At 39.0% G+C, this 14,610-nt stretch overlaps 1 protein-coding gene across 2 annotated transcripts in view; it reads left to right on the forward strand.

Annotated features, from left to right (window-relative positions):
- METTL4 (methyltransferase like 4) overlaps positions 1–3,021 on the forward strand; it is a 29,932-nt gene extending 26,911 nt beyond the window's left edge. Inside the window, exon 9 of one of the 2 annotated variants that reach the window (XM_040264687.1) lies at positions 1,210–3,021. In XM_040264687.1, the coding sequence (XP_040120621.1) occupies positions 1,210–1,355 (146 nt within the window). In that variant the 3' untranslated portion in view covers positions 1,356–3,021. The remainder of the gene's footprint in view (positions 1–1,209) is intronic. The other variant, XM_040264688.1, reaches the window with a different exon arrangement.
- The last annotated feature ends 11,589 nt before the right edge of the window (positions 3,022–14,610 follow it).

Below are 14,610 nucleotides of genomic sequence, written 5' to 3' on the forward strand. Positions count from 1 at the left end.
GTTATATAGTTATGAAAGGACCGGAAGTCTCATGTCAGCATCTCCTAGAAGCTATTAAAGCCCAGATTTGAGTTTGTTTGAGTTGTAGGCAATGAATACTTTTGATTCTTTGATTTTTGATAGACAGGATCCATGCTTTCAGACAAACAATTATTTTGTTGTGAGAGCAACTAAAGAACATTATGAAATATAAAATTTTTCATATATTACCTTTTAAATCTAACCTCTATGAAGTATTTCTAAGGAACCCTTATCATTCCTAAAGAGAATTTGATGGATTTCTTTGAAGCTCAATCCTATGAAGCCATTAGGAACTATATTTTGCCTGTTCTAATGACTTTTCATACTTGAATTGTTATTTTCATACTAAGTTCCTGTTGAAGAATAAATATATACGAAAAAATATATAGCTAACCAGCAACATGATCAAGGTTAAACTGATTTAAATATTTGTCATTCAAATGAGCATATGCTTAAAAAAAAGCTTCTGTTAGTGTAGATTATAGCTATTTAGCCAATGTATAGATGAGATGCCATCTTCCCAACAAAATACAATGTTCAGTAGTTATGAATATATTGAACAAGAAATATTTAACTGTAGAAATAATACAGTGAAATTTTAGGTAAAGAAGTATCTGTAATTTGGAAGTGAAAGAGCATTCTTAGTACTGCCAAATTATAGCTGAGGAGGTAAGAGTTATTTGTTAGGTATATGTTCTGAATATTTATCTGTGTTTCCAACTCTTAACACTGAAGTATGTTTTTGTGGAGACTTACATTGATATTTATCTTAATTTGTAAAGTGGATTGTCTTTGTATTATTCCTGTGTACTTTTGTCCATGCATGGATTACATTTATTAAAAAATAAATTAAGCTAGTACTCGGGAGCTATGTCAGCATTATTGGAAAACTGAAAAGTCACCGGTGTGGGTGTTAAAATCTTCATTTCTCCTCTACAAATGAAAAGTGATAAATCAGGACTATTGAAAGTTCTGATGGTATTGTTCTCGATCTCAAGGGTGCTTATTTCAAATGACTTTCTAACTACAAATAGTGAAGTCTATGATGAAATCCTTGAAATTAACTTGCTGTTTTTCTTTTTTAAGGAAACATCTCTGCTTTTCTCCTCTTAACTACTAAAGGACGTTGATTCTTTCCTTAATAATAATTTTTGTGTTTTTTTTTTTTCTTTTCTCATTTTTGGACAGAGGTTCTAAAAGACTATATCAAGCCAGAGGGAGAATGTTTGGAATTGTTTGCTCGAAATTTACAGCCAGGTTGGACTAGTTGGGGCAATGAAGTTCTCAAATTTCAACACATGGATTATTTTGTTGCTCTGAAGTCTAAAAGCTGACTAGGCTCCTAAAATTTGTGTTTTTCTTCAGTTTTTCCTCACTCCTTCTCCTTTCATTCTGATTGATATTTTCCTTTTTTTACCAACCAGTATGCTTAGAGATGTAAACAGAACTTCGTTTTTCAGCAAAGTGACTAGAAATGACTGACCGTCATATAATTTCAAGATGAATTTTACTTCAGGTGCATTAGTATTCCACATTATTCTGGACCCTCTACAAATAAAAGAGGTAAGGAGTTTGAAAGAAGGAAAGACTTTGTTATTGAAAAAGTTCAGAAAGCATGCATTATGGACCTGAAGTCATAATTCTGCATATGGATGTGTTTTGTTTAGCCCACATGGTGGTGTAAAAAAAATTTTGAACCATCGGAGAATTTCAGGAAATCAGGAAATTTTCACGTACTAAGTCTTTAATCATCAGCAACTCTGGCTATACAATAGTCTGTACTTTTTCCTGACGTCAGTCTGTGGGACCCAGCGATGTCAACAAATTTGGGAAGGGCCATGTACTCTCCAGTTTACTTCAGTAACCTTGCCCATGCCAATCAGTTATATGTTCTACTTGACTCCTGTACAACCTGAATTTAGAACTTCTTGTTTAGTGTTACATTTTGGAAAACATTCAAAGACCTGTCAAGTACCACATCATTGTACTGAGTTCATGAGACTTTTTTTGAAGGGTTTTAAATTGCATTCACTGTCACTTTTCAAGTACTTTTACTTTTGCTTGTTCCTCTAGAAGGAAAAAAAAATTCTTACAATGTTAGAAAGTAAACATTGCTTGGACTTAATTGATATTTATAGACTATTCCATGTGAAAGCAGCAGAATATGCATTCTTCTCTAGTGCACTTGGAACACTCTGTAGGATGGATCACATGCTGGATCTCAAAACAAACCTCAGTATATTTTAAAAAGTTGAAATCACATCAAACATATTTTCCAACCACAATACTATGAGATTAGAAATCAGCTACAGGAAAAAGCTAGTAAAAACTCCAAAAACTGTGACATGCTGATGAAAGAGATGGAATATGACACAAACAGATGGAAAGACACACTTCTTGGATTGGAAGAATCAATATTGTTAGAATTACTACACTACCCAAGGCAATGTACAGATTCAGTGCAATCCCTAACAGATTACCAATAGAATTTTTCACAGAGCTGGAAGAAAAATTTTAAAATTTATATGGAAACGTGAAAAACTCAGGATATCCAAAGCAATTCTGACAAAGAAAAATGGAATTGGAGAAATCAGGCTCCCTGACTTTAAACTATACTACAAAGCTACAGTAATCAAAGCAGTATTGTACTGGAACAGAAACAGAAATATAGATCAATGGAACAAGATAGAATGCCTAGATATAAACCCATGCATCTATGGTTAGTTAATCTACAATAAAGGAGGCAAGAATATACAATGGAGAAAAGACAGTCTCTTCAGTAAGTGACACTGGGAACACAGCTGTATATTAAAGAATGAAGTTAGAATATTCTCTAATACTGTACACGAAAGTAAACTCAAAATGGATTAAAGGCCTAAATGTAAGACCAGATACTATAAACTCTTATAGGAAAACATAGGCAGAACAGTCTTTGACTGCAATATTGCAGCAATATCTTTTTGGATCTACCTCATAGACCAATGAAAATAAAATAAAAAATACAGAAATGGGACCCAATTAAGCTTAAAAGCTTTTGCACAGTAAAGGCAACCATAAGCAAAGTGAAAAGACAACTCACAGAATGGAAGAATATATTAATATTTGTAAATGAAATGACCAACAAAGATTAATCTCCAAAATAATACAAATAGCTCTTGCAGCTCAATATCAAAAAACCAAAAATAACCCAGTCCAAAAAAAAAAAAAAAGGGGCAGATGTAAATAGGCATTTCTCCAAAAAATACATACAGATGGCCAAAAAACACATGTAAAGATGCTCAGCATTGCTAATTTTTAGAGAAATGAGGTATCACCTCACACTGGTCAGAATGACCATCATCAAAAGTCTACAAACAATAGAAGAAGGTGTGGAGAAAAGGGAACTCTCCTGCAGTGTTGGGAATGTAAATGGATACAACCACTATGGAGGATAGTATGGACATTCCTTAACCAAAATCTACCATATGATCCAGCAATCCCACTCCTGGGCTCATATCCAGAGAAACCCATAGTTCAAAAAGATAGGTGCACCCCTGTGTTCATTGTGGCACTATTCACAGCAGTCAAAACATGGGAACAGCCTAAATGTCCATTGACAGAGGAATGGATAAAGAAGATGTGATACCCGTACAGTGGACTGTTAGCCATAAAAAAGAAATAATACCATCTGCAGCAAAGTGGATGGACCTAGAGATTATCTTAGTATGTGAAATAAGTCAGAGAAAGACAAATAGCATATGATACCACTTATATGAAATCTAAAAAAGTTGATACAAATGAATTTATTTACAAAACAGAAACAGACTTATAGTCTTTGAAAACAAATATATGGTTAGCAAAGGAGAAAGGCTGGGTGGGGGGGAGGAATAAATTAGGAGTTTGGGATTAACAGATACACAAAATAGATAATCAACAAGGAACTACTGTATAGTACAGGGAACTATACTCTGTTCTAAAATAACCTATATGGGAAGAGAATCTGAAAAAGAATGGATGTATATATGTGTATAACTGAATCACTTTGCTGTACACCCGAAACTAACAACATTGTTCAGTTCAGTTCAGTTCAGTTGCTCAGTCGTGTCCGACTCTTTGTGACCCCATGAATCACAGCACACCAGGTATCCCTGTCCATCACCATCTCCCAGAGTTCACTCAGACTCACATCCATCGAGTCCGTGATGCCATCCAGCCATCTCATCCTCGGCTATTCCCTTCTCCTCCTGCCCCCAATCCCTCCCAGCATCAGAGTCTTTTCCAATGAGTCAACTCTTCGCATGAGGTGGCCAAAGTACTGGAGCTTCAGCTTTAGCATCATTCCTTCCAAAGAAATCCCAGGGTTGATCTCCTACAGAATGGACTGGTTGGATCTCCTTACAGTCCAAGGGACTCCCAAGAGTCTTCTCCAACACCACAGTTCAAAAGCATCAATTCTTCGGCGCTCAGCCTTCTTCACAGTCCAACTCTCACATCCATACATGACCACAGGGAAAACCATAGCCTTGACTAGACAGACTTTAGTCGGCAAAGTAATGTCTCTGCTTTTGAATATACTATCTAGGTTGGTCATAACTTTTCTTCCAAGGAGTAAGCGTCTTTTAATTTCATGGCTGCAGTCACCATCTGCAGTGATTTTGGAGCCCCCCAAAAATAAAGTCTGACACTGTTTCCACTGTTTCCCTATCTATTTCCCATGAAGTGATGGGACCAGATGCCATGATCTTAGTTTTCTGAATGTTGAGCTTTAAGCCAACTTTGTCACTCTCCTCTTTCACTTTCATCAAGAGGCTTTTTAGCTCCTCATCACTTTCTGCTGTAAGGGTGGTATCATCTGCATTGTAAATCAACTATACCCCAATATAAAATTTAAATTAGAAAATAAAAGTAAAAAAAAACAAAGTAACCACTGCTTATGATTGTGAAAATTTTTTTAATGTATTATTTCCAGATTTTCTACAAATAAATATTTGTTTACTAAGTAAAATATTTTTACTGGAATAATTCTTTGAAAAGCATGCTGACTTATGTGTAACCTTAAAAATTTTTTTTGAGGTATATTTTTTCACAGAGTAACATTCTCCAGTTTTCAGTGTAGAATTCAGTGAGTTTTGAAGATGTATATATAGGTGTCTGTCTACAACCATAAACATTCTATCGAACATTTCCTTCATCCCCTGAAATTCATGTGTCCTTTTGCAGTCAGTCAGTCATATCCTCCCACCTTTGCCATTGGCAAATAATGATTTGTTTTGTATCATTAGTTTTGTATTTTTTAGAATTTCATACAGATGAAAACATAAACTATGTAATCTATTGTGTTTGGCCTTTTTAGCATTTTGAGAAAAGTGTTTATACTATTTACAGATTTTCTACAAATGTTTATCTACTAAGTAAAATGTTAGATTGAAATGACTGTCAGGATTGTCAATTTATTTGCTGATTTTGCCAAATAAAAATGCTGTTTTTGAGGTTTGTTCATTCTTTGAGTATATGAGTTTCAGAGGCTTAACTTTGAGCCTTACTTTAGTTGCTGCCTTTGTTCTGACCTTGTAGACTCTATCTGCCTTGTCCTGTTCTAGTTAAGATTCTGGACTCAAACTCACTCTCACCAGAAAACCCTAGACCCCCAAATCTTACCTTTCTAGGCTTGGAACTCTAGAGACCTATCTTCAGTGATTTTTATGTATTCGGCTTCAGAGAGACATTGGATTTTTTACTGACTGTGATTCAGAGGAGGATTATAATCACCTTAAAGGGCTTTCCTTCCCTTGAAGATGCTGCTTAATTCACCTCATCTGACTCATATCGTATGCTGTTGGGTTACCACGTGCTGGGAAGCACCACAACAGGATTGGCATAGTTTTCTGGTTATCAGAGTTCTTTTACTTCAGTTATGTCACTTTATCCTCAAAGCAGTCTTATGAAGTTGAAGTTATAATGAGGGAACAGGTTCATAGAGGTGAGCTGACATGGTTAATAAGTGATAACCAAGACGTGGATTCTGTTCTCTTTCCTCAATTAGGACACTTCATCTTGTACCATATGTGCTAGTGACCTTAAGGTCTTAATAGTGAGCCTATCAGCTGCTAATCAGAGAATCCACTGTGTGGCCTGAAGCAAATTTAGAATGTTTCATAGGTAGTCATCCAAAATAACCTTCTCAATATAAGATGCCATCAGTCTTGGGTTATGAACACAATATTTTTTGGTTAGGGATTTTAGTGACATTAGTTGGACTGACAGCCTGTGTGCGACTCAAGAGTCAGACGGGCTGCTAAACCCTTTGACATAGGCTGTTAGCACATTTACCATGCAACTGTATTTCCTCAATCAGAATAGCCATTTTTTAATTCACATTTTTAAGGAAGCCCTTCTGCAAGAGGCACTCGGACTGGAAGGTGGTTCAGCTTGTTAGAGTAAGTAACAGAAGTACAGGTGCAAATAATTTGATGCACCATGGTTATCTGCCATCAGTGTTCTGTTGTGTAGACCAACCCCAAACTCCATAGAGAATCTTAATCAAATTCATGACTCTTGATCAATCTGCTCCAGCTTGAAAGCAAGTCAGAATACCATGATAATTTTATGGAGTATTTTCTTCTAAATATTCCTAGGCGTTAACCTAGATTTTCTATGGCTTCATGTGAACTTGAATGAAAATTATTGGATTTTTTCAGTATCAGTGCAAATACTTGGGGCTGTATAAAAATGAATTGATCTCGGAGTGGAGAGCATGAGGAAAACTTTTTTTCAACCACTTCTGCTGATTAAATTTTGGCCTGGTCATCACATAACTGTGACACAGCAATGAGGTAGCTTTGGATGACAGCTAAGGTGAATGAATGGTCATTTGTAGCATTGAGGCCAGGCCAAGGCTGTGAAAGCGAGTCCTAACCACTAGACCACCAGGGAACTCCCTGGAAGAATCCATTTTCAAGTTCATTCAGATTGATGGCAGAATTCAATTGTTTCCTTGCGGGCCATTGGCTAGCAGTCAACTCAACTTCTAGAGGCTGTTCTCTGGTCCTTGCACATGACTCCCTCCATCTTCAAGGTCACAGTAGTGCATTGAGTGCTTCTTACCCTTTGAGTCTCTGACTTTGCCTTTGCCTTGTGTTGCCATCTAGAGAAAATTCTGTTTTTAAAGTGCTTTTGTGAATAGATTGGACCCACCTGCTTAGTCTCCCTTTTTTCATACAATGAAACATAGTCATGGGTGTGATAATTCATCATGTCACAGGTCTCCACCAAACTCAAAGGGGTGAGGGTTATACAAGCAAGAAGGTCACTGGGAGCCATTCTTAAGATTTTGCCTAACAACCCAACCCCTGACCCCCAACAATACATGTCTGTCCCACAAGTGAAATACATGTACCCTATCCTCAGGTTTGAAATGAAATCATTCCATTACAGCATCAGTTCAAGTCCAGAGTCTCTTATAAATTCTACCAGCTTAAAAGTCCCATATCTCATCATCTAAATCAGATTAGAACAGGCTCTGGTGTAATCCATTAAGTATAGCTCCTGGGCAAAGTTCTCCATCTGTGGATCTGTGGAACTAAAGAAAATGTGACCTGCCTCCAGCACTTCCACAGTAGTTGAATGGGCTTGGCATTAGAGTTACAGCTTTTCCAGTTAAAAAATAGGGGAGAATGGGGAACAAATGGCATTTTTACTTGTCTGCTTGTCCAAAGCAGTTTAAAAATCCAGCCAGGTAAACTTCAGGCAGACTTGATTAGAGCTTCAAGGCCAGGCAGTAATGGGTGGTTTTCAGCTCTGCATTTTGGGTTCTTGGCCCCATCCTCTGAGCTCTGATTCTGTGCTCTGCTCTTATTTCCATCTTTTGAGTCATTCTTTTTTTGAAATATTGAAGTATAGGTGATGTACAGTAATTTACTGGTGTACAACATGGTGATTCACAATTTATAAAATGCTATACCCATGGACAGAGGAGCCTGGTAGGCTGCAGTCCATGGGGTCGGTAAGAGTCGGACACGACTGAGTGACTTCACTTTCACTTTTCACTTTCCTGCATTGGAGAAGGAAATGGCAACCCACTCCATTGTTCTTGCCTGGAGAATCCCAGGGACGGGGGAGCCTGGTGGGCTGCCGTTTATGGGGTCACACAGAGTTGGACACGACTGGAGCAACTTAGCAGCAGCAGCAGCATACCACATTTATGGGCTTCCCAGGTGGCACTAATAAAGAACCCTCCTGCCAATGCAGGAGATGTAAGAGAGATGTAAGAGATGCAGGTTCAATCCCTGGGTGGGGAAGATCCCCTGGAGGAGGGCATGGCAACCCACTCCAGTATTATTATTTTTTTAATTAATTAAATTAATTGGAGGCTAATTACTTTACACTATTGTAATGGTTTTTGCCATACATTGACATGAATCAGCCATGGGTGTACGTGTGTTCCCCATCCTGAACCTCCCTCCCACCTCCCTCCCCATCCCATCCCTCAGGGTTATCCCAGTGTACCAGCCCTGAGCACCCTGTCTCATGCATTGAACCTGGACTGGTGGTCTGTTTCACATATGATAATATACATGTTTCAGTGCTATTCTCTCAAATCATTCCACCCTCGCCTTCTCCCACAGAGTCCAACAGTCTGTTTTTTACATCTGTGTCTCTTTTGCTGTCTTGCATATAGGGTCATCGTTACCATCTTTCTAAATTCCATATATATGCATTAACAAACTGTATTGGTGTTTTTTCTTTCTGACTTACTTCACTCTGTATAATAGTCTCCAGTTTCATCTACCTCATTAGAACTGACTCAAATGCATTCTTTTTAATAGCTAAGTAATACTCCATTGTGTATATGTACCACAGCTTTCTTATCCATTCATCTGCTGATGGACATCTAGGTTGCTTCCATGTCCTGGCTATTGTAAACAGTGCTGTGATGAACATTGGGGTACACGTGTCTCTTTCTATTCTGGTTTCCTCGGTGTGAATGCCCAGCAGTGGGATTGCTGGGTCGTGTGGCAGTTCTATTTCCAGTTTTTTAAGGCATCTCCACACTGTTCTCCATGGTGGCTGTACTAGTTCGCATTCCCACCAACAGTGTGAGAGGGTTCCCTTTTCTCTGCATCCTCCCCAGCATTGTTTGTAGACTTTTTGATAGCAGCCATTCTGACTGGTGTGAGATGGTACCTCACTGTGGTTTTGATTTGCATTTATCTGATAATGCCACTCCAGTATTCTTGCCTGGAGCATCCCTAACCCTAACAGAGGAGCCTGGTAGGCTACGGTCCATAGTGTTGCAAAGAGTTGGACATGACCAAAGCAACTTCGCATGCACATGTCATGTTTATAGTTATTACAAAATATTGGCTATATCCCCCATGTTGTATAATAGATCCTTGTAGCTTATTTTATACCTAATAGTTTGAGTTCTCCTTTTCTATGAAAGGTAGTGTTGGGACCTAACCTGAGCCGTGACAGGCTCAACAGGCCACACTAGGCCTAAGCCTCAGGTTCTTGTAAGCATGAGTCATAATTCTAGGAAGCCCCACCCTAGGAGAGTTCCCACTGGCGCCAAACTGGATTAAAACCTGAGTCATGATTCCGGGGAACCACACCGTGGGAAAGTCCCCGATGGCGCCAAACCTGAGCCAATCCGGATAAGGATGCGGGATTTGGAAATCGCGTGAGCATATGGCTCAGCCAATCATTACCTGCCAGCTGTACTAAGAACTGCCTGTATAAAAGCAGCTGTGAGTCAGAGCTCGGGGCTCTCGTCAAGACTCCACTGTGCTGGATGAGACTTGAGCCCTAGCTCGAGCTAGCAATAAAACCCCTTTATGCTTTTGCATTGCTGTGGATGTCTTATTCTCTCAGTTTTGGGGACTCGGACACTGGGCATAACAGTAGCACGTATTTACAGTTGAATTATTTTATCGGCCTGCTTCCTGTCCATAGAATTTGGGAGATTTTATAGCCTTTTCTTTTTTCATTTTATACTCTCTCCTGTTCAGTCCACATTAGTATTGTGTCTGCTGATGTAAAATTCTCAAGAACCAATGGATCTTGTTTGAAATTCCCATTCATTCCCATCAGACAAGACCCAAATCCACAAATCTTTTTTTTTAACAATAGAAAAATGAACATATATATATATAAAATTTACACATGAGATGCCCAGAGGAAAAAGAGTAACTCCTCTAGGTGGTTTAAAATTCCAGCTTATATAGCATCTTCAACAAACAATAATAAATTTGTGGAGAAACAGCAGGACAAAGAAAAGCAGTTTCAGGCTTTGAGGGGTGGAGATAAAAGGCTAGTTAGTAAAGTTTGTTATGTAGATTCCTCTGGTGCCTTCTTCAGGCTGATAAGATCTAAGGTTGTCTCTGAGGACTAACCTTTGTCCTTCCAGATAAACAGAAGGGACCCTGTTTTTAGGCAGATTGTGAGAGGACACAGAGATTTTCTCGTATCTACTTCTTTTCAATTGTGAGGTTTCCTTCCTATTGATTTCATCTTGGTAGCAATTATTCTCTAAATAGTAATCTTTACGTGTATTTTGACCTAACTCAACTAGTTAAAGTGGAGTTTCAGAGGTACTCAGGCCATTTGACAGGGAGAGATTTGTGTTCTCTTAGCTCACCAAACGGAGAAGTCAATGGCACCCCATTCCAGTACTCTTGCCTGGAAAATCCCATGGATGGAGGAGCCTGGTGGGCTGCAGTCCATGGGGTCGCTAAGAGTCCGACACGACTGAGCGACTTCACTTTCACTTTTCATTTTCATGAATTGGAGAAGGAAACGGCAACCCACTCCAGTGTTCTTGCCTGGAGAATCCCAGGGACGGGGGTGCCTGGTGGGCTGCCGTCTATGGGGTCGCACAGAGTCGGACACGACTGAAGCGACTTAGCAGCAGTAGCAGCAGCAGCTCACCAAAACTGAAACTAAAACCAAAAGCTTAATAGACATAGCAGATATGGGCAGATCCAGATAAATCTTGTGTTCCCAGGAGGTGCAGTGGTAAAGAATCTGCCTGTCCATGTAGGAGACACTAGAGAAGTGGGTTTAATCCCTGGATCAGGAAGATCCGCTGGAGTAGGAAATGGCAACCTGCTCCAGTATTCTTGCCTGGGAAATCCCATGGACAGAGGAGCCAGGCCAGTTACAGTCCATGGGGTGGCGAAAGAGTCAGACAGGATTGAGCGACTGAACACACACATACATACCCACAGATAAATCTTGCATACAAATTAAAAAAAAAATAGCCACTTACGTTTCCTCCTTTGTGAATGGTTTTTTTTTTTTTTTTTTTTATCATTTTGACAAATTCAGTACTGAGCTTCATAAAAGAAAACATGATCGAACTGGTTAAATGGATAATGTAGAGGCTTACTCTTTACTCTCTGTGGGCTCATGAAACCATGCTTGCTTGTCCCTCCCTTCTAGGGAAAAGTAATTTAGATGTTTAAAGAAGTCCTCAGGTGCATACAACTAGACTGTGGGGTAGAACTTGACATAAAGAGGGAAGTTTCAGAGGGAAGCATAAGGAGGTTAAAAGTGCTTTTTCTGCAAGATTTGTTGGAGAGCAAGCATTTATTTTGGATCTCTTCCTCTCCCCTTTCCTTCCCTTTCACTGCCTTTCTCTCCAGTGTGGCCCAGGGCTACCTCCCCTTTCACTCTCACCCATGGAAAGCCTAGAAGGACTAGGGTGGAGTACAGAGAATGAGTGGAGGGTACGATTCTAGCCTTGGAAGGGGCTTTGCATCACTCATGGTCCGTCTAAGCTCCCCTGGGTAGGAGAGGTCTCAGGCTTAGGACCAGGAACATGCTCTTGTGGATCTCTGCTGAGGTTAGGAGGTAAATGGAGGAATCAAGGGCTTGAGAGCTTCTGTCAACCTTTCCACTGGTGAAGACTAAGAAATATAATATTTTTGTTATTACATCACATTTTGATTTTAAATGTACTGATGGAAAAGATGGTTCATTGTCTCCAAGGGCACATTGTTCTATAGCATGTTCAGCTCTGAAAGTTTTTAATTAGATAAAATGTATGTTTCCTTTCTTGACATTCTTAAAAGTTAGCAAGTGAAAGAGTAGAAAGAAAGGAAAATGAGAAAAAAAGCTTTGGTTAAAAAAAAATGTCAAGCTTTTTGATTATTCTGTACATGATATGTCTCAAGGTTGTTCTATTCTATCAAATACAATGGGACAGCTGAGCCCATACGATTTCCTCCTTCCTCTTGACTATTCCTTCTTTTGATCTGTAGCTCTTAGCATAGTGCTTTATTGCATGGTAGGAACTCAATAAATGTATGTTGAATGTTGGATTGGAGATATTTGTGTTAAAGTTGAAGGTGAATGGAGGGGGGAGAGAGCTTGGACAGGGCGAGCTGAAATTTTACATTCCAAATACAACACATTACTGTGTCTCTAAAACTTAACAGTTTACAAAGGGCTGCTACATACAGGGTCTTATTTTTCCTCACAACAACCCTGTAGAATATTTCTGTATTCCTCTTTTATTTATGCATCCCAGAGAGGTTAAGTGTCTTGTCTTACCTGCAGGCAGAGTTAGGTCTCACACCCAGTTCTCCTTTCTCTCCAAATGGAAGAGAGAGTTTTCCAGAAGCAGGGGATTAGCAGAGGATTCAGAGCTGCAGAAATTTTAAAGAAGATATAATTTTGCCATAATCTTCATGGTTTTACTGAGAAAAATCCATTTTGGTGGAGTAGAAAGCCTGGAAGAGTTAAGGATGGGAAGAGGACTGTAAGAGTGGACACCCTTACCTTCTTCAAGGGGAAAATCCCTTCTAAGTAAAATTTAATAACTGAAGAAAGTTAATGATTTGAATAACTCCACAAGATGTCCTATAATATTAGCCCAATTGTAAATGTATAGTTTATGAATGATTTTAAGTTGCTAAAGTGAAAAAAAAAAAAAACTTACAAAGTAAGAGAGTATTAGTCAATTTGTTTTGCACTTAGAAGCAATTATTTTCTGAAATATTTAAGGGCTACCAATCTGTACCCTGTTTCTTTAAGTATTCATAAATATTTGCTAAAAGACATATATTGGTAAGGATTGTTACTATGCAAAATATACTTGAGGATTTTACTGTATTTCTTATGTCATCATTCAGGGTTTTCATGTCATTTGTTTTTCAGTGTTCCACAGTTGATTGCTGAGATATCTGTGGAACTCAATATTTTAGAAAACTCTCTTCTATACATGTCAAGACATTTCTGTGTAAAATTATACAAATGCTGCTGTCTGGTAGTCATGTGCCCACTACCGCCCCCTGTCTAAATAGAGTAGAGTGTGTATTCACCTGGCAGAGACAAAGTGTCTGTAGGAATGAAATGAATATATGGAGCTTGTCCCCAAAGCAGTGAAACCTAGAAGGTATGTGTTGATATACTTTCTTTTTTATAATATTCTTAGCATCCTACCTGCAATTTCTATTGTTTGCTTGAAGTTTGCTTTAAGTCCTTAATCTGTGAACTAATACTTTTGCTCATACCTGAGGAAAAGGGCCTAAAAAGTGACGCGAGAATATTTTAGACATTTTCTCTTGAGTTTTTTTGGTACGTCTTGAAAAAGTGGGAGATAGATGATAGAGTTTTGGGCCCTTGGGTCAACAATGTAATTCATTTACTAGCTCAAATATTTATTGTATACCTACCTATCAGGAACTGTGCTGGGGAGAGAGTGTGGAAAAAGACAGACACCGTCCTTGGCCTCCTGGGCTTATAGTTTATAATCACCAGACAGCATATAGAAGTAAAGTGATTGAAAAATTGTGTAAAGATGAAAGTAGAACGGGAGTCCTGTGAGTTTGTGGGTGAGGACAGAGCATTGCCTTGATGTCCCTTACTCTGCTTCCTTAAAAGGTCATCAGAATGCTGGTCACTTCCCTTGTGATATGGACCTCACTCTCACTTGGGAACTCAGTTCAGTTCACTAGCAGCTATAATTTGCTAAAGCATAAAAGTTTTTTCTTTTTTTTTTTTAAACCGACATTCAATTCAGAGCACAGATCAGATCACTCCTCTGTACATCAGAGATTTCTGCCTGCACTACAGTTAACCAAGGCAACACACAATAATCAGTTCTGTCCCAGCGCAGTAACCTGTGATGACTAGTTAATCTCACTCTGCCTCCAAGCCCTGGCATCTTCCATGTCCCTGAAATGTCAGCCCCTTTAGGCCTGTGCCCTTTCCAGTGTGGCTATTCCAGCCTGGCTCTGTGTTGCAACCTTTTCCTCGCAAACTGTCCCCTTCACTGCCCTCTTTGCCAGCTTTTCCACCTGCTATTTGGATCTCCTATGTGCTGGAATCATCCAGATCAACAGGGCTGCCTATCATGGAAAAGGATTCTGTAGTTTCAAATCTGAGTTCATTGAAGTGTAACATATCAGTTATCATTATCAGTCATATATAAGTTTACTGCCATGGAACTGAAGCTGAATCCAACAGTTAAGAGCCTAAGGAGCAGAGACAAAGTGATTTTATATGGATTGGAAGAACGTCAGAACCTTCCCTCCATGAGACCTAATGCCTGTGAAATAATTTTTCCTTCTCATGGGAAGCAGATGGGAGACTATAGAGTGTGACCGT

The sequence above is a fragment of the Oryx dammah genome, unplaced genomic scaffold (genome assembly GCF_014754425.2).
Source record: "Oryx dammah isolate SB20612 unplaced genomic scaffold, SCBI_Odam_1.1 HiC_scaffold_22, whole genome shotgun sequence".
NCBI lineage: Eukaryota > Metazoa > Chordata > Mammalia > Artiodactyla > Bovidae > Oryx > Oryx dammah.